A 25791-nucleotide genomic window follows, 5' to 3' on the forward strand; every position below is an offset into this window, starting at 1 on the left:
TTAAATCTGTGGCGAAAAGGCGAAGTTTGAGCGGGTTTGACGACAGGGTCGTGCAGTTTCCGGTTTGCGGCAGCGTGGCCAGCCTCTCGGGCCCGGCGATCCGGTTGGGTCCCTTCAATCCGGCGGCATCGGGCGGCGCGCGGCGACAGATCCGGTAAATAACCGCGGCATCGGGGGCCGGGGGCCCGGGGGGGGCCGGCAGCGCCGCGAGTTGGTGGCCGGCGGCGGAGGGGGCGCCGGGAATCATCCCGGGAGCCGGGAGCCGGGAGCGGGCGTTTCCATGGAGATCCGGGCCTCCCGATTCAGGCTCCGGGAAACCCCCAAAATACAATAAACTTATAGTTTGTCGTTTAATAAGTTTGTCGTTTAATAAACTTTATAGTTTGTCGTTTAATAAACTAATAGTTTGTCGTTTAATAAACTTTATAGTTTGTCGTTTAATAAACTTTATAGTTTGTCGTTTAATAAACTAATAGTTTGTCGTTTAATAAACTTTATAGTTTGTCGTTTAATAAACTTTATAGTTTGTCGTTTAATAAACTAATAGTTTGTCGTTTAATAAACTTTATAGTTTGTCGTTTAATAAACTTTATAGTTTGTCGTTTAATAAACTAATAGTTTGTCGTTTAATAAACTTTATAGTTTGTCGTTTAATAAACTAATAGTTTGTCGTTTAATAAACTAATAGTTTGTCGTTTAATAAACTTATAGTTTGTCGTTTAATAAACTAATAGTTTGTCGTTTAATAAACTAATAGTTTGTCGTTTAATAAACTTTATAGTTTGTCGTTTAATAAACTAATAGTTTGTCGTTTAATAAACTAATAGTTTGTCGTTTAATAAACTAATAGTTTGTCGTTTAATAAACTAATAGTTTGTCGTTTAATAAACTTTATAGTTTGTCGTTTAATAAACTTATAGTTTGTCGTTCACTCTAAGCTTGCTCCTCTCACCAATGCTCATTTGTATAGATGAATCTCGGCATATTCGGCCGTGGGCGGCATCACGGCCCGGTCCCACCCTCCGAGCCCGGGGAACTCGGCCCCTCATTCCTCACTCTACAGATTTTAGGAAGTAAAGTTAATGTCAGTCAGGCTTGCCCGATAGACCAACCCATGGGTGTTTACGACAATCCGCTAGTTCCATGGTCACCATTACTGACACTGGATTTTTAATTCCAGATTTAGGTAATGAGCTGAATTTAAATTCCCCAGCTGCCGTGGTGGGATTTGTTGGTCCGGACCCCTGCATTACTGGTCCAGTAACATCACCCCTGTGTTACTGTTCCCCACCTGGAGGCTGTGGGTGAGGTTTGCCACGCGCTCCGCTGACTCGCTCCTGTTGATTCACTGACTGATGTTTATGCGTCTCTTTGCAGCAGAAGATGGCGCGTTTCCTGACCCCGGTGATCCAGGACAACCCCTTCGGATGGGGACCATGCGCGGTCCCAGAGCAGTTCAAGGACATGCCGTACCAGCCGTTCAGTAAGGGCGACCGGCTGGGCAAGGTGAGGCGATGGTGGGGGGTGCACAGGGGTACCGAGGAGCTGTGAGCAGTGGCCAATCAATCAAGTGCCAAGTGTGAATGTTACACTTGGAAAGTCGCTGTTATATCCCGTGCACTTGTCGGAGGAACGCGGCACGCGCAAACTAAACCAGAGAAATCAAAACCGCGTCGGGGGTATTCTGGAGCAAGGGCGGGAGAGTGGAGCCATCACGTAACCGTGTGGGAGATGGGGGTCTGAGAGTGGGCGGGGCAGGAGCTGGGGGGGGGTGGGGGAGACGGAGTGTGACAGGAAGCACAGCCTATATGCCAGACTTCGCCGCTCAGTACAGGTTGGCAGGAGAGGGTGTACATTTTGCTAACTAGTGAGTGCTGCCCTGGGAGTATTCGATCAGTGGTTCAAATGGTTAAAGGCCCCTTTAACCAGTGTCATGTATAGGGACTGGAAGCATTGCTGCTATAATTTGGGAGGAGGAGTTACACTCGTTTGCTCTCTCTCAGCGAGTGTAATAATTTATATCTTCAGGTTGCTGATTGGACGGGAGCGACGTATCAAGACAAGAGATATACCAGTGAGTACCAGGTGCTGGAAACGCGTGCAATCTTCGCTTTCTTCATTTTCTCCCTCCAACTGTCTTGCCCTTCTCTTCTGGCAGTGCAGGTTGCTGCTGGGGTACACGTTCCAGGCGCTGCTTACCTCAGCAAACCGCCACCTGAGCCCAGACATTCTGCGTCGGTGGGCTATTTGACTGTGAAGGGCATCACAGCAGTGCTGTGTTCTCACCTCCACACTATTTTTGAGAAGGAGATAGTGGTTACCAATCGGGAGCAGGAACCCTGGCTGTGCATCCCCTCCCCTTCCCCGGTGGATCCTGAGCTCTATCGACACCCCTCAGCGATCAGCTATCTCAGCACAAATTAATCCCGGGACTTCCCATGCATGTGCACCTGGTTTTATTGAGCCCACCGCGGGAGCGCTTTTACTCTCGTATCTCCTGGGGCCAATATTTATCTTTCAACCAACATCACTAAAAACAGGTTACCTGGGTCATTATCTCATTGCTGCCTGTGGGAGCTTGCTGTGCGCAAATTGGCTGCTAGGTTTCCCACAATGCAACAGCGACTACACTTCAGAAAGTACTTCATTGGCTGTAAAACGCTTTGGGACATCCTGAGGCTTTGAAAGGCGCTATATAAATGCAAGTTCTTTCTGATGTCCCAAGGTATCCCTCTGCCCCCGATAACCGGCCACCTATTCCCCTCCCGCAGACAAGTACTCCTCTCAGTTCGGCGGAGGCAGTCAGTACGCCTACTTCCACGAGGAGGATGAGACCAGCTTCCAGCTCGTCGACACAGCCCGCACGCAGAAGACAGCGTACCAGAGGAACCGCATGAGATTCGCTCAGGTAAACGGCCCTGGGGGCACGCGTACTGTGAGCGGTGGGAGTGGGGGGGGGGGGATAATTTGAAGCGCTTGCGCGTACTGTTGGAAAGGAGGGCACAGGATCACTCGAGGCGCTACGCGTACTGTCTGGTTCAGGGATGGGGAGTGGCACTCGAGGCACCACTCGCGGCTGGGGGGGGTGGGGAGGGGTGCGCCCCAACGACAGGTCCAGTCTCTGGTCTGAAAATGGCAGACTGCCGAGATAAGAAATAAAAACACACAGTGCTGAAAACAGTCAGCGGGTGCAGAGAGAAACAGCGTTCGCGTTTCGGGTCGATGACCCTTTGTCAGCAGCGGATGGGGATGGAGACGGAACAGCTTTTAAACCCGTGCAGATCCAGGGCTTTTGTTTTATGTATTTGATTGTCAGAGTGTTCAGCCGGACTGCAGAGAGTGACCTGGGAATCACAGTCGGCAATAAAACACAACAAAGATAAATGGCTGGCTCTGCACGTGCTCCAAAGCTGTTCCACAGCAGGTTTAACAACACCAGAGGGGAGCTTTCTGACTTACCGCCGAGCGGAGAGATCAATTTTACTCCAGCAGCGGAATTGCTCGGCTAAACTCTTGCCTGGTGGCCTCCAGAAAGGCCGCGAAGGTGGGGGCGGGGGGGGTTGTTTAACGGTTAACCTGAGCCTCTGTCTGTGCAGGAGGCGTGTGAGTTGCCTGTGTGTTAGAGACCGAATGTCAGTCGGTAAAATGGCTTTTCCCCAACGAGCATACATCTGTGTCAGCTGTGGCTCAATGGGCAGCACTCTCGCCTCTGAGTCAGAAGCTTGTGGGTTCAAGTCCCACTCCAGGTACTTGCGCACAGAATCCAGGCTGACACTCCCAGTGCAGTACTGAGGGAGTGGCGCACTGTCGGAGGGGCAGTACTGAGGGAGCGCCACACTGTCGGAGGGGCAGTACTGAGGGAGTGGCGTACTGAGGGAGTGGCGCACTGTTGGAGGGGCAGTACTGAGGGAGTGCCGCACTGTCGGAGGGAGTGCCGCACTGTCGGAGGGGCAGTACTGAGGGAGTGGCGCACTGTCGGAGGGGCAGCACTGAAGGAGCGCTACACTGTGGGAGGGGCAGTGCTGAGGGAGCGCCGCACTGTCGGAGGGGCAGTACTGAGGGAGTGCCGCACTGTCGGAGAGAGTGCCGCACTGTCGGAGGGGCAGTACTGAGGGAGTGGCGCACTGTCGGGGGGGCAGTACTGAGGGAGTGGCGCACTGTCGGGGGGGCAGTACTGAGGGAGTGCCGCACTGTCGGAGGGGCCGTCTTTCGGATCAGACGTTAAACCGAGGCCCCATCTGCCCCCTCAGGTGGATGTAAAAGATCCCACAGCCACTATTTTGAAGAAGAGCAGGGGTGTTATCCCCGGTGTTCTGGGCCAATATTTATCCCTCAACCAACATTACTAAAAACAGTTTATCTGTCATTATCACATTGTTGTGTGTGGGAGCTTGCTGTGCATATATTGGCTGCTGCGTTTCCCACATTACAACAGTGACTACACTTCAAAATTACTTCATTGGCTGTAAAGCGCTTTGAGACGTCCAGTGGTAGTGAAAGGCGCTATATAAATGCAAGTCTGTCTGTCTTCCTTGCTGTTTGTTCAGCACAGGCTTTGACGATCTAATTTACTTTTGCAGCAGAGGAACATGAGGCGGGAGAAGGACCGACGGCAGCTGCTGCAGTTTAACATGCAGACACTCCCGAAGAGCGCCAAGCAGAAGGAGAGGTGAGCAAACCCACTGCGGCGACTGTGTCCTCTCCCTCGGCCTTCTGGCAGATATCCAGTCCCATGCTGGGGTTCCGCGGGCTGCTGTCATTACCCCTATACCCTTGGCCGCTGTTTCACGCACGGGGTTGGAAAAACTGTTCCACTGTGGAAGCCATCACCACCCAACATTGACATCCATCCACTGGGGAGAGATCGGAAGCGAGCTGGACTTCGGATACTCCGATCAAGAGGGACCTTGGTCTCTCTTAACCTATTTAAGATTCTTGTTCTTCCCCCTGATGGATCCACCCCTAACCAGGAGCCCTGGTACCCAGTGCCCCGTTCCATGATTATTGAAACGTGGGTTAATTTTGGGGATGGAGGGAAGTTGTGCCGGTGTAGGCTCGGCTGCTGGGAGGTGGGTGCAGCTGCAGGGTGCACTGTTGCAACAGCATTTCCCTCAAATGTTGTAGCGACATTGAGGCCCTCAGTGTAGATGTCTGAGGCTGGCTCTCTGGTAACACGGATCCCCGGGGGGGTCCTTTCTACAGCCCCTGAATCTTGCTGGGCCCTGGTTGCCCGAGCTGCGATCGCCCACCACCACCTCTCCCGATGTAGTGAGTGGCAGCCAGCGGGATTGGGTGTTCTGGCTGTGTTGCCTTCCTGGGTTGAATAGCGGGTCGGCGCTCTAGTGTTGCCTCCCTGCTGCAAGGGTCAAGGATGTCTCTGAGCGGGTGCAGGACATTCTGAAATGGGAGGGAGAACAGCCAGTTGTCGTGGTGCACATTGGTACCAACGACATAGGTTAAAAAAAAAGGGATGAGGTCCTACGAAAAGAATTTAAGGAGCTAGGAGCTAAATTTAAAAAGTAGGACCTCAAAAGTAGTAATCTCGGGATTGCTACCAGTGCCACGTGCTAGTCAGAGTAGGAATCGCAGGATAGCGCAGATGAATACGTGGCTTGAGCAGTGGTGCAGCAGGGAGGGATTCAAATTCCTGGGGCATTGGAACCGGTTCTGGGGGAGGTGGGACCAGTACAAACCGGACGGTCTGCACCTGGGCAGGACCGGAACCAATGTCCTAGGGGGAGTGTTTGCTAGTGCTGTTGGGGAGGAGTTAAACTAATATTGCAGGGGGATGGGAACCTATGCAGGGAGACAGAGGGAGACAAAAAGGAGGCAAAAGCAAAAGACAGAAAGGAGATGAGGAAAAGTGGAGGGCAGAGAAACCCAAGGCAAAGAACAAAAAGGGCCACTGTACAGCAAAATTCTAAAAGGACAAAGGGTGTTAAAAAAACAAGCCTGAAGGCTTTGTGTCTTAATGCAAGGAGTATCCGCAATAAGGTGGATGAATTAACTGTGCAAATAGATGTTAACAAATATGATGTGATTGGGATTACGGAGACGTGGCTCCAGGATGATCAGGGCTGGGAACTCAACATCCAGGGGTATTTAACATTCAGGAAGGATAGAATAAAAGGAAAAGGAGGTGGGGTAGCATTGCTGGTTAAAGAGGAGATTAATGCAATAGTTAGGAAAGACATTAGCTTGGATGATGCGGAATCTATATGGATAGAGCTGCAGAACACTAAAGGGCAAAAAACGTTAGTGAGAGTTGTGTACAGACCTCCAAACAGTAGTAGTGATGTTGGGGAGGGCATCAAACAGGAAATTAGGAGTGCATGCAATAAAGGTGCAGCAGTTATAATGGGTGACTTTAATATGCACATAGATTGGGCTAGCCAAACTGGAAGCAATACAGTGGAGGAGGATTTCCTGGAGTGCATAAGGGATGGTTTTCTAGACCAATATGTCGAGGAACCAACTAGGGGGGAGGCCATCTTAGACTGGGTGTTGTGTAATGAGAGAGGATTAATTAACAATCTCATTGTGCGAGGCCCCTTGGGGAAGAGTGACCATAATATGGTGGAATTCTGCATTAGGATGGAGAATGAAACAGTTAATTCAGAGACCATGGTCCAGAACTTAAAGAAGGGTAACTTTGAAGGTATGAGGCGTCTATTGGCTAAGATAGATTGGCGAATGATACTTAAGGGGTTGACTGTGGATGGGCAATGGCAGACATTTAGAGACCGCATGGATGAATTACAACAATTGTACATTCCTGTCTGGCGTAAAAATAAAAAAGGGAAGGTGGCTCAACCGTGGCTATCTAGGGAAATCAGGGATAGTATTAAAGCCAAGGAAGTGGCATACAAATTGGCCAGAAATAGCAGCGAACCTGGGGACTGGGAGAAATTTAGAACTCAGCAGAGGAGGACAAAGGGTTTGATTAGGGCAGGGAAAATGGAGTACGAGAAGAAGCTTGCAGGGAACATTAAGGCGAATATAAAAGTTTCTATAGGTATGTAAAGAGAAAAAGGTTAGTAAAGACAAACGTAGGTCCCCTGCAGTCAGAAACAGGGGAAGTCATAACGGGGAACAAAGAAATGGCAGACCAATTGAACAAGTACTTTGGTTCAGTATTCACTAAGGAGGACACAAACAACCTTCCGGATATAAAAGAGGTCAGAGGGTCTAGTAAGGAGGAGGAACTGAGGGAAATCTTTATTAGTCGGGAAATTGTGTTGGGGAAATTGATGGGATTGAAGGCCGATAAATCCCCAGGGCCTGATGGACTGCATCCCAGAGTACTTAAGGAGGTGGCCTTGGAAATAGCGGATGCATTGACAGTCATTTTCCAACATTCCATTGACTCTGGATCAGTTCCTATCGAGTGGAGGGTAGCCAATGTAACCCCACTTTTTAAAAAAGGAGGGAGAGAGAAAACAGGGAATTATAGACCGGTCAGCCTGACCTCAGTAGTGGGTAAAATGATGGAATCAATTATTAAGGATGTCATAGCAACGCATTTGGAAAATGGTGACATGATAGGTCCAAGTCAGCATGGATTTGTGAAAGGGTGATCATGCTTGACAAATCTTCTGGAATTTTTTGAGGATGTTTCCAGTAAAGTGGACAAAGGAGAACCAGTTGATGTGGTATATTTGGACTTTCAGAATGCTTTCGACAAGGTCCCACACAGGAGATTAATGTGCAAAGTTAAAGCACATGGGATTGGGGGTAGTGTGCTGACGTGGATTGAGAACTGGTTGTCAGACAGGAAGCAAAGAGTGGGAGTAAATGGGTACTTTTCAGAATGGCAGGCAGTGACTAGTGGGATACCGCAGGGTTCTGTGCTGGGGCCCCAGCTGTTTACATTGTACATTAATGATTTAGACGAGGGGATTAAATGTAGTATCTCCAAATTTGCGGATGACACTAAGTTGGGTGGCAGTGTGAGCTGCGAGGAGGATGCTATGAGGCTGCAGAATGACTTGGATAGGTTAGGTGAGTGGGCAAATGCGTGGCAGATGAAGTATAATGTGGATAAATGTGAGGTTATCCACTTTGGTGGTAAAAACAGAGAGACAGACTATTATCTGAATGGTGACAGATTAGGAAAAGGGGAGGTGCAACGAGACCTGGGTGTCATGGTACATCAGTCATTGAAGGTTGGCATGCAGGTACAGCAGGCGGTTAAGAAAGCAAATGGCATGTTGGCCTTCATAGCGAGGGGATTTGAGTACAGGGGCAGGGAGGTGTTGCTACAGTTGTACAGGGCCTTGGTGAGGCCACACCTGGAGTATTGTGTACAGTTTTGGTCTCCTAACCTGAGGAAGGACATTATTGCTATTGAGGGAGTGCAGCGAAGGTTCACCAGACTGATTCCCGAGATGGCGGGACTGACATATCAAGAAAGACTGGATCAACTGGGCTTGTATTCACTGGAGTTCAGAAGAGTGAGAGGGGACCTCATAGAAACGTTTAAAATTCTGACGGGTTTGGACACGTTGGATGCAGGAAGAATGTTCCCAATGTTGGGGAAGTCCAGAACCAGGGGTCACAGTCTAAGGATAAGGGGTAAGCCATTTAGGACCGAGATGAGGAGAAACTTCTTCACCCAGAGAGTGGTGAACCTGTGGAATTCTCTACCACAGAAAGTAGTTGAGGCCAATTCACTAAATATATTCAAAAGGGAGTTAGATGAAGTCCTTACTACTAGGGGGATCAAGGGGTATGGCGAGAAAGCAGGAATGGGGTACTGAAGTTTCATGTTCAGCCATGAACTCATTGAATGGCGGTGCAGGCTAGAAGGGCTGAATGGCCTGCTCCTGCACCTATTTTCTATGTTTCTATGTAAAGATCGGCATGTTGTCGACTAGGGATTTTATTGTTACGGCGCGTCCCAGGATTTGCCTTCTGACCTGAACACATTCCCGTTCCTGCTCTCCTTCCAGGGATCGCTTGCGGCTGCAAAAGAAATTCCAGAAGCAGTTTGGCGTGAGACAGAAGTGGGACCAGAAAAATCAGGTCAGAATCTTCAAACTGCGCAATTCCCAAATCGTCCCAGGTTAGGGACGCTCGAGGGGGGAACTTGCAGTGCACTTCATCGCAGGGCATATCGGAGCTGTTACTGTTTGTTGGCCTTTATTACAGGAGGATTAGAGTATAAGAGTAAAGACATCTTACTGCGATTATATCAGGCCCTGGTGAGACCACACCTGGAGTATTGTGCACCGTTCTGGTCTCCTTACCTAAGGAAGGAAATACTTGCCACAGAGGGAGTGCAGCGAAGGTTCACCAGACTGATTCCTGGGATGGGGGGATTGTCCTATGAGGAGAGATTGAGTTAGACTAGGCCGATATTCTCTAGAGTTTAGAAGAATAAGAGGTGATCTCATTGAAACATACAACATTCTTACCGGGCTTGACAGGGTAGATGCAGGGAGGGTGTTTCCCCCGGGCTGGGGAGTCTAGAACCAGGGGTCACACAGTCTCAGGATAAAGGCTCGGCCATTTAGGACTGAGATGAGGAGAAATTTCTTCACTCAGAGGGTGGTGAATCTTTGGAATTCTCTGCCCCAGAGGGCTTTGGAGGCTCAGTCGTTGAGTATATTCAAGGCTGATTTTTGGATATTGAGGGATTATGGGAATAATGCAGGGAAGTGGAGTTGAGGTCGAAGATCAGCCATGATCTTATTGAATGGCGGAGCAGGCTCGAGGGGCCGAATGGCCGACTCCTGCTCCTAATCCTTACGTTCTTGTATGTTAATGGTGTATTTATATGGGAGTTTGGTAAATGTCCAGCTGATGGGCACCTTTGTTTACTGCCAGCTGGAGACAGGCTGTCTCTGCTTAAAATATTTTATTTGTAACCTGCACGTTAAAGGGGCAGTGAGCCGCCATCTGTCTCGGTGGCTCGCCAAACGTGTGTTTGCACAGACGGTCGGACATTCAATAATGACCCGTGTGAGTGAAGGAGACAGGTTTAATTGTCTGGGACTGCCTGCCCCATTGGGGCGGGGGAAGAGAACGCCTGACCTCCCTCTATGATTAACTCCCAGCAGCGAACCTCACTCCTGGAAATCTGACCGGGCCGACTCGTTTCCTTCGGGGTGCCCATTTGTCCGTTGTGAGGCTCTCCCCATTTGATTTCCCGCTGCCTCCCATCAGCCTGGAAAGCCGTGTGGCGGGACTGTAACGGGAGGCCCTCTGGCAGGGGTTCCTTGTTCGCGGGTACTTTGTCCGGCAGCTGGGGCGCGTGAAACACCGTGTGAACGTGCGATTTCACCGACCGGCCTTGTAGATGGGTCGCCAGAGATATTGTGTCAGCCTCTACCATTTTGGTGTTAAAGTTTGCCTGATGGAAGCACTTTGGGACATTTTTCTACATAAAGGCGCTGTATAAATGCCAGTAGTTGTGGGACTAGCCCTCAGCACGGGGAACAGTGTCCGGAGGAGGCTGAACTGTAGCAATGTCTTTGCGAACATTTTTTTTTGCCGTTTTCTTCTGTTGTTGGAGGAAGTTAAGTGAGAGATTTTCTGGGAGCCTCCGTGTTTGAAAGCTGTAGCCCTGCAAGGGTAATGCACGGGTCCAATTGCTGCACAGTCGCCCTCTTTGCCCGAGTCGTTAACGCGTTCCGTGCTTGCCACTGATACAGCTGAAGCCCAGAGACTCCTCCGTTGAAGTGCGGAGCGACTGGGAGGTGAAGGAAGAGATGGACTTCCCTCGGCTGATGAAGATGAGATACATGGAAGTGGCTGACCCCAGCGACATGTGAGTATATTCGGTATTAATACACCTCCTTCCCCTGCCCTTCACTCCCGCGGCTGTAGGCGGGGAACTTTCTGCAGTCCTGTGCTGTTGCATTCCTTACCCAGTCACTGCGGGGTGGGGGGTGTGTGGGTGCTTTGCCTTCTCGTGCAGTGTTGCCTCTGGAAAGCAGTCTCGCTGCCCGCAGCTCCGTCGTCAAGGCTCCTGAAGCTGAAGCGTAGCCTGCCACCAGCTAAAATTTCAGCTTGGGACCCACACCGAGACAGATGCAAACAATTTTTGTTTGGGTGCGCTGATCCTTTGAGTTTTGAGTTTTGCGCATGTGCAAACTTAACCCTGGGAAAGGCTGGATCAGCAGAAAGCCGTGCAGCTTAGAGGGAGCGCCGCACTGTCGGAGGGGCAGTGCTGAGGGAGCGCCGCACTGTCGGAGGGGCAGTGCTGAGGGAGCGCTGCACTGTCGGAGGGGCAGTGCTGAGGGAGCGCCGCACTGTCGGAGGGGCAGTGCTGAGGGAGCGCCGCACTGTCGGAGGGGCAGTGCTGAGGGAGCGCCGCACTGTCGGAGGGGCAGTGCTGAGGGAGCGCCGCACTGTCGGAGGGGCAGTGCTGAGGGAGCGCCGCACTGTCGGAGGGGCAGTGCTGAGGGAGCGCCGCACTGTCGGAGGGGCAGTGCTGAGGGAGCGCCGCACTGTCGGAGGGGCAGTGCTGAGGGAGCGCCGCACTGTCGGAGGGGCAGTGCTGAGGGAGCGCCGCACTGTCGGAGGGGCAGTGCTGAGGGAGCGCCGCACTGTCGGAGGGGCAGTGCTGAGGGAGCGCCGCACTGTCGGAGGGGCAGTCCTGAGGGAGTGCCGCACTGTTCCTGGTGTCTTGGCTGATATTTATCCCTCAAACTGAAGCAGGTGATGTGGTCAGGGTCTAACTGTGCTGCGCTCCTGTTCCCTCAGAGAGTGCTGTGGCACGCTGGAGTACTACGACAAGGCTTTTGACCGAATCACGACGCGGAACGAGAAACAGCTGCGAAGCATCAAGAGGATCTTCCACACAGTCACTACCACGGACGATCCCGTCATCCGTAAGGTCAGCTGACGGGGCGGAGCTTGTGGCTCCGGTGTGGGTGGGCGGAGCAGGAACAGTCATGTCCCAGGACCTCGAACGCGGGGCGATAATAGAAAGGTTTTGTAAAGTAACCCCGCCAATATCAGCCAGAATGGAGACGGTCGGGTAATTCACCCCGTCAATCACACCTGGAGACCATACGACTGTAAATAACCGGGATTAGCTTTATACTCATCCTTGTATTGTGTGACTACCCTCCACGCACTGCATACCACTGGAGGAATGATCAAGCTGTGCTTGGGACTGTTCTGTAGCTTCGGTTGTGAGTTTGCCTACGTCTCATTGTCTTCGCACAGTATTCAGTCCTCGTCGCACTCCTGGCCGGCCTCCCATGTTCTACCCTACGTAAACTAGAGGTGATCCAAACTCGGCTGCCCCGTGTCCTAACTCGCACCAAGTCCCGCTCACCCATCACCCCCTGTGCTCGCTGCCCCGAGACCTAACTCGCACCGAGTCCCGCTCACCCATCACACCCTGTGCTCGCTGCCCCGTGTCCTAACTCGCACCGAGTCCCACTCACCAATCACCCCCTGTGCTCGCTGCCCCGTGTCCTAACTCGCATCGAGTCCCGCTCACCCATCACCCCCTGTGCTCACTGCCCCGTGTCCTAACTCGCACCGAGTCCCGCTCACCCATCACCCCCTGTGCTCGCTGCCCCGAGACCTAACTCGCACTGAGTCCCGCTCACCCATCACCCCCTTTGCTCGCTGCCCCGTGTCCTAACTCGCACCGAGTCCCACTCACCCATCACCCCCTGTGCTCGCTGCCCCGTGTCCTAACTCACACTGAGTCCCACTCACCCATCACCCCCTGTGCTCGCTGCCCCGTGTCCTAACTCGCACCCAGTCCCACTCACCCATCACCCCCTGTGCTCACTGACCTACATTGGCTCCCGGTTAAGCAATGCCTCGATTTCAAAATTCTCATCCTTGTTTTCAAATCCTTCCATGGCCCTCGCCCCCTCCCTATCTCTGTAATCTCCTCCAGCCCCACAACCCCCCGAGATGTCTGCGCTCCCTGCGCTAATTTCTCCTTATGCAGCTCGCTGTCAAATTTTTATCGTATAACACCGCTGTGAAGCGCCTTTTGACGTTCCACTACGTTAAAGGCGCTATATAAATATACGTTGTTCTGAGCATGCTACTGATTGTGTGTATGTGTGTGTTTACAGCTGGCCAAGTCTCAGGGAAATGTATTTGCGACGGACGCCATCTTGGCCACACTGATGTGCTGCACCCGGTCCGTGTACTCCTGGGACATCATTGTGCAGCGTGTTGGATCCAAGCTCTTCTTCGACAAACGCGATCACTCCGACTTTGGTAAGGAGGAAAGCAGCACCCCGTGGCACCGTGAAGCATGCGTTGCACTTTTCTTTGTATTTTAGCCCCCCAGCGCCACCCACAATTTAAACCCTCTTGTCCCTTTTAATCCTCTTTATTAACGTGCGGCCGATGATCGGACCCGACGCTCAGTGCTGGGCGAGTGTTGTGGCCGCTGCTTACTTTGTTCTGTTTTTATCGCGCAGACCTACTGACGGTCAGTGAAACTGCCAACGAGCCTCCTCAGGACGAAGGGAATTCTTTCAACTCTCCCCGTAACCTGGCCATGGAGGCCACCTACATCAACCACAACTTCTCTCAGCAGTGCCTGAAGATGGTGAGGAAAGGCACCCCAGCCGATGTAAGTGTGTCTGCGAACGCGGTCGGAGTTGCTCCGTAATCCTCAAGGTGGCGCTCAGTACCAAACCCGCGTAAAACACCGGCCTGTCCCTCCGCTGGTCAGTTCTGGGCCACTGCACCTTAAGCAGGATGTCGGGGATTGTGCAGAGGAGGTTTACTGGAATGGCTCCATTATGTGGAGAAGCTGGGGTTGTTGCCCTTGGAGCAGAGAAGGTTTGATAAGAGTTGTTCACAATCATGAAGGGTTTTGATGAGTAGATAGTGCGAAAGTGTTTTCACTGGCAGAATAGTCAGTAACCAGAGGACACAGATTTAAGGTGACTGGCAAAAGAACCAGAGGAAAACATTTTTCCACAGCGAGTTGCTGATCGGGAACGTGCTGTGTGAAAGGGCGGTGGGAGCAGATTCAATAGTGACTTTCAAAATGGAATTGGATAAATATTTGAAGGAGGAAAAACTTCCTAAAGGCTGAGGGAAGAGCAGGCGGAGTGGGACTAATTGGATCGCTCTACCAGTATTTCATACTGTATCCGTTTGAAGAATATTTATTTTCCCTGCAGAGTAATAGTGACTGCGCTTCACGGCGAAAGTGAGGGGTTTTGGGATGTCTCGACAGGCCCGGTAAGCCTAAAGTAAATAACACAGCTTTTTTGTTTCTCAGACCCTGGGATTGGGCGGCCTCTCCCATTGGGTGATTATTGACCAGTGCTTTCTTTCCCGGGTGTGGGAGAATGTTATCGGGAGTTGGGGCCCTTTGTGTGTGGGGTTCGTGCTGACTCTCGCTGTGGCTAGTCAGTGATTGTCGGCCAGCGTGCAGTCTGTACGTTTATCTCCAGTTCCTGTTACATACCAGGCGGATTCTTCACACGCTCTCTCTCTCTCTCTCTCTCCCCTCCTCTGCTCCAGGGCATTGAAAAGTATAAGTTCTCGAATCCCAACCCTTTCGTGGAGGACGACGTAGACAAGAATGAGGTGGCTTCGGTGGGATACAGGTGGGGAAAATGAGAGGGTAGCTGTTCTGCTCCCGAGCCTGTGAACAAAGTATCTGTGTGAACGCTGTACCTGATCCCGTGATGAGCAGCGATAGGACGGGTGATGATAGGATATGATATGACCTAACCTGCAGCACATCCCGTACATTTCTGCATTGAGCACGAGTCACATGATTTCTTTTTTGCTTGGTTGCGACAATTTGGTGTAAGAGGAGCACATTCAGTTTAGAATTTTACAGTACAAACAGGCCATTCGGCCCAGTGGGTCTATGTCGTCCTGTAATAAGCCACCTGTCTTGTTTAAGAACATAAGAAATAGGAGCAGGAGTCCGGCCATTCAATAAGATCATGGCTGATCTTCGACCTCAACTCCACTTTCCCGCCCGATCCCCATATCCCTAGAGTCCCAAATATTTTCAGCCTCGGTGTTTCCCCTCTGTAAGCCGAGTGACCCTGAAGGCAGGGTGGTCTTGTTTGTTGATGAACAGCTTGGAGGCAGTGAGGTTCCAGGTGTGGACAGCACGGTAAGGTAACCAAGACTGGCCCCTCGGAATGAATTGTCCTCAAACTTCCACTGGGATGCTGGGATCACCCAGCTTCTGGTAGCATTCCCAACTCCTTTTATTTGAGTACTCATTCTCGGGATGCGGGCGTCGCTGGCCGGTGAATTGTCGCCTTGAGTTGCTGCAAACAGTTTTAATATAACTGTGTGGTCAGTTAAGAGTCAACCACGCTGACGCGGGGTGGAGTCACGCACAGGCCCAGACCGGGTAAGGACAGCAGGTTTCCTTCCCGAAAGGGTATTACCTTAGAATCATAAAAATTTACAGCACGGAAGGAGGCCATTTCGGCCCATCGTGTCCCCGCCGGTCGACAAAGAGCCATCCATCCTAATCCCACTTTCCAGCTCTCGGTCCGTAGCCCTGTGGGTTACAGCACTTCAGGTGCACATCCAGGTACTTTTTAAATGTGGTGAGGGTTTCTGCCTCTACCACCCTTTCAGGCCGTGAGTTCCAGACCCCCACCTCCCTCTGGGTGAAGACATTTCCCCTCAAATCCCCTCTAAACCTCCCCCTAATTACTTTCAATCTATGCCTACGCATTAGTGAGCCAGTTGGGTATTTGTGACAATTCAGCAGCTTCGTTATCACTTTTACTGAGCCCAACTTTTTTATATCCAGAGTAAAAAAAACATGAATTCAAATGTTCAAACTGTGATGGTAGGATTCAAACTCTGATGTGAGCACTACAGCAATGTCCCCTGAGCTGTAATCCCACCCACCACGAAATCGAAAGGAATGATGTCCCTTTAACGCAGGCTCAGCGTGCCCCCCCCCCCCCTCAGTCCCCCGGCTCACTCTGTTGCCTCTGACTGGTTTGCTGCAGGTACCGGCGGTGGAAGCTGGGAGAGGACATCGACCTGATCGTGCGATGCGAGCACGACGGAGTCATGACGGGGGCCAACGGGGAAGTGTCCTTCATCAACGTCAAGACGCTGAACGAGTGGGACTCGAGGGTAAGCATCCCCTGAACCGGCGCGCTGACTGGATCGGAAACTAGTCTCCCCCGGCCAATATCGGAGGGCCCGTTAACCGCCGCCAACTCGGTGATGGCGGTACAGGCTGCTGTTCAGCGGGACGCCAGTGCACCCCAGCAGGAGGGTCCTGGTCTATGGCTCTGTACCAGTGACACTGCAGGGCCAGCCCGCCCCACCTGGACAGGACCAAAGATTCACTTCCCTCCCTCCCTCTCGGACTGACTCTTCCTTTGCAGTGGTTCTATGCTGGCCTGTGACCCTGTGCTTCCTGGCCCGGGGGCATCGCGGCCACGCGTGATCCTGCTCTCTCAATGCGGAAAGTGGAATGGGCTGTGCATGCAGCTAAAGGGCGGCGCGCCCCCAAAAATACAGGGACCGTTGCTGCCTGTTTCCTCCTCCTCCTCCCTCCCTCCCCATCCAACCTCCCACCCCACACACACTCGCACATTCATGCACTCACACTCACTCATGCGCCCACTCCCTCGCGCGCGCACGCTCTCACTCACACACAAATCCCCAGGATGCAGAGGTTCATTGTACGACCCTGACTCAGCTCAGTGCAGATCGCGGATCCGACCTCCAGCGCTCTGGTTTAATGGCGCGGTTTCCACACACGGAGTGGGTGAGAGTTGCAAGTGGGTTCCTGAGGTGGTAACTGCAGGAGGAGTGCAGCCTTGGGGCAGTGGGAGATGAGGCTGTAAGTGAATATCGCATCATTTGAGGATTGAAAATCTCGTTGCAGTGTTTACAGGGGGTCCCCAGGAGTGTGTCAGTATTTACAGGGGGTCCCCGGGAGTTGTGTCCACATTTACAGGGGGTCCCCGGGAGTGTGCGCATTTACAGGGAGTCCCCGGACGTGTGTCCGCATTTAAAGGGGGTCCCCGGGAGTGTGTCGGTATTTACAGGGGGTCCCCGGGAGTGTGTCGCTATTTACAGGAGGTCCCTGGGAGTGTGTCAGTATTTACAGGGGGTCCCCGGGAGTGTGCCAGTATTTACAGAGGGTCCCCGGGAGTGTGTCAGTATTTACAGGGGGTCCCCGGGAGTGTGTCGGTATTTACAGGGGGTCCCCGGGAGTGTGTCGGTATTTACAGGGGGTCCCCGGGAGTGTGTCGGTATTTACAGGGGGTCCCCGGGAGTGTGTCAGTATTTACAGGGGGTCCCCGGGGGTGTGTCGGTATTTACAGGGGGTCCCCGGGAGTGTGTCAGTATTTACAGGGGGTCCCCAGGAGTGTGTCGGTATTTACAGGGGGTCCCCGGGAGTGTGTCAGTATTTACATGGGGTCCCCGGGAGTGTGTCGGTATTTACAGGGGGTCCCCGGGAGTGTGTCGGTATTTACATGGGGTCCCCGGGAGTGTGTCAATATTTACAGGGGGTCCCCGGGAGTGTGTCCACATTTACAGGGGGTCCCCGGGAGTGTGCGCATTTACAGGGAGTCCCCGGACGTGTGTCCGCATTTAAAGGGGGTCCCCGGGAGTGTGTCGGTATTTACAGGGGGTCCCCGGGAGTGTGTCGCTATTTACAGGAGGTCCCTGGGAGTGTGTCAGTATTTACAGGGGGTCCCCGGGAGTGTGCCAGTATTTACAGAGGGTCCCCGGGAGTGTGTCGGTATTTACAGGGGGTCCCCGGGAGTGTGTCGGTATTTACAGGGGGTCCCCGGGAGTGTGTCAGTATTTACAGGGGGTCCCCGGGGGTGTGTCGGTATTTACAGGGGGTCCCCGGGGGTGTGTCGGTATTTACATAGGGTCCCCGGGAGTGTGTCAGTATTTACAGGGGGTCCCCAGGAGTGTGTCGGTATTTACAGGGGGTCCCCGGGAGTGTGTCGGTATTTACAGGGGGTCCCCGGGAGTGTGTCGGTATTTACAGGGGGTCCCCGGGAGTGTGTCGGTATTTACAGGGGGTCCCCGGGAGTGTGTCAGTATTTACAGGGGGTCCCCGGGGGTGTGTCGGTATTTACAGGGGGTCCCCGGGAGTGTGTCAGTATTTACAGGGGGTCCCCAGGAGTGTGTCGGTATTTACAGGGGGTCCCCGGGAGTGTGTCAGTATTTACATGGGGTCCCCGGGAGTGTGTCGGTATTTACAGGGGGTCCCCGGGAGTGTGTCGGTATTTACATGGGGTCCCCGGGAGTGTGTCAATATTTACAGGGGGTCCCCGGGAGTGTGTCCACATTTACAGGGGGTCCCCGGGAGTGTGCGCATTTACAGGGAGTCCCCGGACGTGTGTCCGCATTTAAAGGGGGTCCCCGGGAGTGTGTCGGTATTTACAGGGGGTCCCCGGGAGTGTGTCGCTATTTACAGGAGGTCCCTGGGAGTGTGTCAGTATTTACAGGGGGTCCCCGGGAGTGTGCCAGTATTTACAGAGGGTCCCCGGGAGTGTGTCGGTATTTACAGGGGGTCCCCGGGAGTGTGTCGGTATTTACAGGGGGTCCCCGGGAGTGTGTCAGTATTTACAGGGGGTCCCCGGGGGTGTGTCGGTATTTACAGGGGGTCCCCGGGGGTGTGTCGGTATTTACATAGGGTCCCCGGGAGTGTGTCAGTATTTACAGGGGGTCCCCAGGAGTGTGTCGGTATTTACAGGGGGTCCCCGGGAGTGTGTCAGTATTTACATGGGGTCCCCGGGAGTGTGTCGGTATTTACAGGGGGTCCCCGGGAGTGTGTCGGTATTTACATAGGGTCCCCGGGAGTGTGTCGGTATTTACAGGGGGTCCCCGGGAGTGTGTCGGTATTTACAGGGGGTCCCCGGGAGTGTGTCGGTATTTACAGGGGGTCCCCGGGAGTGTGTCAGTATTTACAGGGGGTCCCCGGGGGTGTGTCGGTATTTACAGGGGGTCCCCGGGAGTGTGTCGGTATTTACAGGGGGTCCCCGGGAGTGTGTCAGTATTTACATGGGGTCCCCGGGAGTGTGTCGGTATTTACAGGGGGTCCCCGGGAGTGTGTCGGTATTTACATAGGGTCCCCGGGAGTGTGTCGGTATTTACAGGGGGTCCCCGGGAGTGTGTCGGTATTTACAGGGGGTCCCCGGGAGTGTGTCGGTATTTACAGGGGGTCCCCGGGAGTGTGTCAGTATTTACAGGGGGTCCCCGGGGGTGTGTCGGTATTTACAGGGGGTCCCCGGGAGTGTGTCTGTATTTACAGGGGGTCCCCGGGAGTGTGTCTGTATTTACAGGGGGTCCCCGGGAGTGTGTCGGTATTTACAGGGGGTCCCCGGGGAGTGTGTCAGTATTTACATGGGGTCCCCGGGAGTGTGTCGGTATTTACAGGGGGTCCCCGGGAGTGTGTCGGTATTTACATGGGGTCCCCGGGAGTGTGTCGGTATTTACAGGGGGTCCCCGGGAGTGTGTCGGCATTTACATGGGGTCCCCGGGAGTGTGTCGGTATTTACAGGGGGTCCCTGGGAGTGTGTCGGTATTTATAGGGGGTCCCCGGGAGTGTGTCGGTATTTACAGGGGGTCTCCTGTTAATTGGTCTGTGTGTGTTAGCTGTTCACTGCATAACTCTGCTCTTTCCAGCCTGTGTGTGGGCCTTAATAGAAATAAAGCTGTTGCCAAGCCTGTCGTACTCCTGCAGTTGCTGTTGGATGGCCTGTTATCATGGGGTAGGGGCTTGGTGGGGTGCTGACTGTCGGAGAGTGATTGAGTTTCTGCTCCCCTGTGCAGTATTGTAATGGAGTAGACTGGCGACAGAAGCTGGATTCGCAGCGCGGAGCTGTCCTTGCCACGGAGCTGAAGAACAACAGCTACAAGCTCGCTCGATGGACCTGCTGTGCCTTGTTGGCCGGGTCAGAATACCTCAAACTGGGGTAAGGAAGCTCGGCTTCAGAAGTTCAGAGAGGTGGGAGGTGTGGAGAATGCAACCGTTTTGAAAAACAAAACAAAACTGAATGGAAATAAGTTCTGGTTTATTTGACTCCCTAGCTTCTCGTCTGATAGGTGGTCCCTCTTTGTTAGAAACCACCTTTTCAGCTGTGGCTCAGTGGGCAGCACTCTCGCCTCCGAGTCAGAAGTTCGTGGGTTCAAGTCCCACTCCAGGGACTTGAACACAGAAATCTAGGCTGACACTCCCAGTGCAGTGCCGAGGGAGCGCCGCGCTGTCGGAGGGGCAGTGCCGAGGGAGCGCCGCGCTGTCGGAGGGGCAGTGCCGAGGGAGCGCCGCGCTGTCGGAGGGGCAGTGCCGAGGGAGCGCCGCGCTGTCGGAGGAGCGGTGCCGAGGGAGCGCCGCGCTGTCGGAGGGGCAGTGCCGAGGGAGCGCCGCGCTGTCGGAGGGGCGGTGCCGAGGGAGCGCCGCGCTGTCGGAGGGGCAGTGCCGAGGGAGCGCCGCACTGTCGGAGGGGCAGTGCCGAGGGAGCGCCGCGCTGTCGGAGGGGCAGTGCCGAGGGAGCGCCGCGCTGTCGGAGGGGCAGTGCCGAGGGAGCGCCGCGCTGTCGGAGGGGCAGTGCCGAGGGAGCGCCGCGCTGTCGGAGGGGCAGTGCCGAGGGAGCGCCGCCCTGTCGGAGGGGCAGTGCCGAGGGAGCGCCGCCCTGTCGGAGGGGCAGTGCCGAGGGAGCGCCGCGCTGTCGGAGGGGCAGTGCCGAGGGAGCGCCGCGCTGTCGGAGGGGCAGTGCCGAGGGAGCGCCGCGCTGTCGGAGGGGCGGTGCCGAGGGAGCGCCGCGCTGTCGGAGGGGCGGTGCCGAGGGAGCGCCGCGCTGTCGGAGGGGCGGTGCCGAGGGAGCGCCGCACTGTCGGAGGGGCTGTCTTTTGGACGAGACGTTAAACCGAGGCCCCGTCTGCTCTCAGGTGGATGTAAAAGATCCTATGGCACTAATCAAAGAAGGGCAGGGGAGTTCTCTCTGGTGTCCCGGCTGATATTTATCCCTCAATCAGCTTAACCAAAACGGATTATCTCGTCCGTCCTTTCTTCCTCTCTTTCCCTTTGTTCTTTTCTCTCTCTCTCTCTCTCTCTCTCTCTCTCTCTCTCTCTCTCTCTCTCATTCTATTTTATGGTTCGTGCTCCTCTGAACTCCCTTCTTCCTTTTAAGCTGCAAATACCCAATCTCATTCTTCCTCCTTCCTGTATCAATCTTCTACTCCACGATCATTCTTCCCCAGGATCTCTCCCTGCGTGTCCTCTCTCACCTGCAGTCTGCAGGCTCTAGTACCGACAGAAGTGGGGCGCTGGGTGCTGAAACTGTCCCAACACTGACCTCCCTCCTCTGTCGCTGCGGCAAACCTGACCGCACAGGGTGACCTTCGGCCGGTGCTAACGGTGTGTCTCTCTCTCTCTCTCTCTCTCTCTCTCTCTCTACAGGTACGTGTCGCGGTTCCACATCAAGGACTCCTCCCGCCACGTGGTGCTGGGCATGCAGCAGTTCAAGCCCAACGAGTTTGCCAGTCAGATTAACCTGAGCATGGAGAACGCCTGGGGAATCCTGCGCTGCGTCATCGACATCTGCATGAAGCTGGACGAGGGCAAATACCTCATCCTGAAGGACCCGAACAAGGTGAGCCACGGTGGGGGTGGGGGGGAGATACCGAGCGCCGCGAGAGGGGGTGGAGATACCAAGCGCCGGTGGTGGGGGGGGGAAGGAGAGGCGATTGCCCGAGGCGTGCAGTCACTGCTCTGTGTAGGTGCAGTTAAAGGGAGGCTAGATGAGCACACGAGGCAGAAAGGAATCGCTTAGGGTGAGCTGGAGAGGGTGGGAGGAGGCGCGAGTGGAGCATTAACACCGGCACGGAGCCGTGGGGTCGATTGGCCTGTTTGCGGTGAATTCAATGTAATGCATTCTCCAGGGAAAAAAAGTGCCTGCAGATTTCTCAGTTAATTTTGGAGCTTCTTAAAAATGGCTTCCGAAGTCTTGGGGGTAGGAGAGGGGTCGGGCGAGAGAGGGGGTGCTGAGAGTCAAAAGTTCAGGGGAAAATATTAACTTACTGGACAGGATTGGAGAAGGTTGTGTGCACCCCGCTGTCTATTTTCATTCGGTGCGTCGTCTCTGCACCACGGCACAATGTCACACTGGGTCTCCACATCATGAATGCCGGGGTCGGAGAGAGGCCGTGGATTGAGGGAGATGGCAGTGGTTGAGGGAAATAAATTGTTGGTGCGGGATGGGTTTATTGACGGGTAATCGAAATCCAGCGGGAGTTTGTGTGTCGGTCGGGCGGGAATGAATGGTGGGGGGGGGGGGGGGTATTGGGCAGTCCGTGTGCTGACCAGAGCTGCTTGACGCCCTGCATGTGGTGAGGGTGGGTGAGGGGCCCTGAGCACAGTGTGAGCTCCCTGTGGTGGTGGGTACAGGGCTGGGCAAGGGGTGCTGACGCCCTGTGATGGTGGGTGAGTGGTGCTGTGCCCAGTGTGAGCTCCCTGTGATGGTGGGAGAGTGGTGCTGTGCCCAGTGTGAGCTCCCTGTGATGGTGGGAGAGTGGTGCTGTGCCCAGTGTGAGCTCCCTGTGATGGTGGGAGAGTGGTGCTGTGCCCAGTGTGAGCTCCCTGTGATGGTGGGTGAGTGGTGCTGTGCCCAGTGTGAGCTCCCTGTGGTGGTGGGAGAGTGGTGCTGTGCCCAGTGTGAGCTCCCTGTGGTGATGGTGGGTGAGTGGTGCTGTGCCCAGTGTGATCTCCCTGTGGTGCTGGTGGGAGAGTGGTGCTGTGCCCAGTGTGAGCTCCCTGTGATGGTGGGAGAGTGGTGCTGTGCCCAGTGTGAGCTCCCTGTGATGGTGGGAGAGTGGTGCTGTGCCCAGTGTGAGCTCCCTGTGATGGTGGGTGAGTGGTGCTGTGCCCAGTGTGAGCTCCCTGTGATGGTGGGTGAGTGGTGCTGTGCCCAGTGTGAGCTCCCTGTGGTGATGGTGGGTGAGTGGTGCTGTGCCCAGTGTGAGCTCCCTGTGGTGATGGTGGGAGAGTGGTGCTGTGCCCTGTGTGAGCTCCCTGTGGTGATGGTGGGTGAGTGGTGCTGTGCCCTGTGTGAGCTCCCTGTGGTGATGGTGGGAGAGTGGTGCTGTGCCCAGTGTGAGCTCCCTGTGGTGATGGGAGAGTGGTGCTGTGCCCAGTGTGAGCTCCCTGTGGTGATGGTGGGAGAGTGGTGCTGTGCCCAGTGTGAGCTCCCTGTGGTGGTGGGAGAGTGGTGCTGTGCCCAGTGTGAGCTCCCTGTGGTGGTGGGAGAGTGGTGCTGTGCCCAGTGTGAGCTCCCTGTGGTGATGGTGGGAGAGTGGTGCTGTGCCCAGTGTGAGCTCCCTGTGGTGATGGGAGAGTGGTGCTGTGCCCAGTGTGAGCTCCCTGTGGTGATGGTGGGAGAGTGGTGCTGTGCCCAGTGTGAGCTCCCTGTGGTGATGGTGGGAGAGTGGTGCTGTGCCCAGTGTGAGCTCCCTGTGGTGATGGTGGGTGAGTGGTGCTGTGCCCTGTGTGAGCTCCCTGTGGTGATGGTGGGTGAGTGGTGCTGTGCCCAGTGTGATCTCCCTGTGGTGGTGGGAGAGTGGTGCTGTGCCCAGTGTGAGCTCCCTGTGATGGTGGGAGAGTGGTGCTGTGCCCAGTGTGAGCTCCCTGTGATGGTGGGAGAGTGGTGCTGTGCCCTGTGTGAGCTCCCTGTGATGGTGGGAGAGTGGTGCTGTGCCCAGTGTGAGCTCCCTGTGATGGTGGGAGAGTGGTGCTGTGCCCTGTGTGAGCTCCCTGTGATGGTGGGAGAGTGGTGCTGTGCCCAGTGTGAGCTCCCTGTGGTGATGGTGGGAGAGTGGTGCTGTGCCCAGTGTGAGCTCCCTGTGGTGATGGTGGGAGAGTGGTGCTGTGCCCTGTGTGAGCTCCCTGTGGTGATGGTGGGTGAGTGGTGCTGTGCCCTGTGTGAGCTCCCTGTGGTGCGGATGACCTCGCTGGGCCAGTGTGTGGCCTTGGATGAACCGGTGCTGTTTGCTGAACCTGCCTCTCCCACCCTTCCCCTTCCTGCAGCAAGTGATCCGGGTCTACAGCCTGCCGGACGGCACCTTCAGCTCCGAGGAGGACGAGGATGATGATGAGGATGATGACGAAGAGGAAGAGGACGGTACGCAGTGAGCGGTGCAGGAAAGCCCCGACCTCGATGCAAAGCTTTGATAAAGAATCACAGGATTGTGTGTCCCGGGACCTGCCAACACTTCACTCACATAATACCCTTGTTGTGCAGTGTTGCACGGTGAGGCATGAGTTACGTGTTGTACACTCACTCAAACTCTCCAGTGCTTTCCCCGCTAGTGTCTCACCACAAGCCCTGGCTCCTGCCCCACCCTCTCCCCTCTGCTATCCCTCCCCCTCCCCAAGTGCCGTTACTCACGTGAGCATCGCGGGGGAGTGTTGGCAGGCTGTTTGACTGTGGAGGCTTCATGGCTGAGCCCAGTCTGCGCCCCCCCCGCACCTTGACATACTTACCCATGTTGTTTCTATCCTCGATCCTGCCCTCGGCGGAACCTCACTCACACACTGTGCAGTTGGATTCAGCCAGGAGCAGAAATCCTGACTTGCTCTCCCCTCTCCCGCACTCTTCTCTCCCAGGGCTGCTAACACCAATTGTTTCCCCCCCCCCCCCCCCAATACTCCCATCTAGCTGGGTCCCGGGCTGGAACCCTCCCAGGGTGTCTCCCACAGCAGCTCCCTGTCGCTCCTTGAGGAATACTGAGACGTTTATCGATGTGTGAGAGCCCTCGGGCGAAGGTCACACATCGTGGTGTTTAAACTCGAGTCCTGAAGGGTGAAGCTTCAGTAAATGATCAGTAGATAAGAGAAACCGAGAATATTATTTCAAACTGGAACGCGGGAATATACATTGAAATTACTACAAAGTAAACTTAAAAAGGGTTATTGGGATGAAGTTTTATAATAGTTTGAATGGATCTGGGTGGGTACTGTATGTAAATCATTACTGCAGGAGATGGGCCAGCAGAGTCACCCGTCAACCAGAAGATTCCTTTCCTGTCCCTCTCTCGCTCTTTAATTTCTGTGTGGGACTGGGAACGGGCGATGTGAGGCTGATTTGCTAACTTGTCATATTTTCCCCCACCCCTGATCTCCGCAGCGAATGTAACCGCGCAGCCTTGTCTGTCTCTTGGATTTGTGATCTGTCCCTTTCCCCAGTCACGGTGGGCGGGAGCTTTGCATGCCTGATGCGTGTCCATAATGAGCAGCCTTATTTAAAATTTGTCCAAGAAAGGGGTTCGTTCTGTCAAATTTGAAGCTGTCGAGGGAGGGGTTTGCTTTGTGTACAAGGTCAACAAAAATGAGAATAAAATACTTCCATTTTGAAGTGTGTTTTTTCCAATTGTGGCTTTGTTACAGCAGACAGTAAATTGTAAAAAAGAAAGACTTGCATTTCTATAGCGCCTTTCACAACCTCGGGACGTCCCTCAGCGCTTTACAGCCAATGAAGTACTTTTTGAAGTGTAGTCACTGTTGTAATGTAGGAAACGTGGCAGTCAATTTGCGCACAGCAAGATCCCTCAGTACCGCCCCTCCGACAGTGCGGCGCTCCCTCAGCACTGCCCCTCCGACAGTGCGGCGCTCCCTCAGTACTGCCCCTCCGACAGTGCGGCGCTCCCTCAGCACTGCCCCTCCGACAGTGCGGCGCTCCCTCAGCACTGCCCCTCCGACAATGCGGCGCTCCCTCAGCACTGCCCCTCCGACAGTGCGGCGCTCCCTCAGTACAGCCCCTCCGACAGTGTGACGCTCCCTCAGCACTGCCCCTCCGACAGTGCGGCGCTCCCTCAGCACTGCCCCTC

The 25791-nt window shown here is 54.3% G+C and overlaps 1 protein-coding gene across 1 annotated transcript; it reads left to right on the forward strand.

The window, feature by feature from the left end:
- Positions 1 to 46: 46 nt before the first annotated feature.
- On the forward strand, positions 47 to 25319 carry eif3d (eukaryotic translation initiation factor 3, subunit D). The gene is made up of 15 exons (XM_070861909.1): positions 47 to 154; positions 1378 to 1506; positions 2029 to 2074; positions 2772 to 2908; positions 4581 to 4669; positions 8952 to 9024; positions 10656 to 10771; positions 11710 to 11842; positions 13053 to 13200; positions 13407 to 13561; positions 14467 to 14552; positions 15939 to 16068; positions 19744 to 19886; positions 21371 to 21563; positions 23993 to 25319. The coding sequence occupies exons 2-15, from the start codon at positions 1384 to 1386 to the stop codon at positions 24095 to 24097; spliced, it is 1677 nt and encodes a 558-aa protein (XP_070718010.1). The 5' UTR covers positions 47 to 154; positions 1378 to 1383; the 3' UTR covers positions 24098 to 25319.
- The last annotated feature ends 472 nt before the right edge of the window (positions 25320 to 25791 follow it).

The sequence above is a fragment of the Pristiophorus japonicus genome, chromosome 19 (genome assembly GCF_044704955.1).
Source record: "Pristiophorus japonicus isolate sPriJap1 chromosome 19, sPriJap1.hap1, whole genome shotgun sequence".
NCBI classification, from domain to species: domain Eukaryota; kingdom Metazoa; phylum Chordata; class Chondrichthyes; family Pristiophoridae; genus Pristiophorus; species Pristiophorus japonicus.

Bases quoted from the DNA above. Each gene is read 5' to 3' on its own strand.
- eif3d (XM_070861909.1), top strand. From the start codon at position 1,384: ATGGCGCGTTTCCTGACCCCGGTGATCCAGGACAACCCCTTCGGATGG. The intron at 14,553-15,938 runs GTGGGGAAAATG...GGTTTGCTGCAG, and splicing joins GTGGCTTCGGTGGGATACAG to GTACCGGCGGTGGAAGCTGG. The intron at 16,069-19,743 runs GTAAGCATCCCC...TCCCCTGTGCAG, and splicing joins TGAACGAGTGGGACTCGAGG to TATTGTAATGGAGTAGACTG.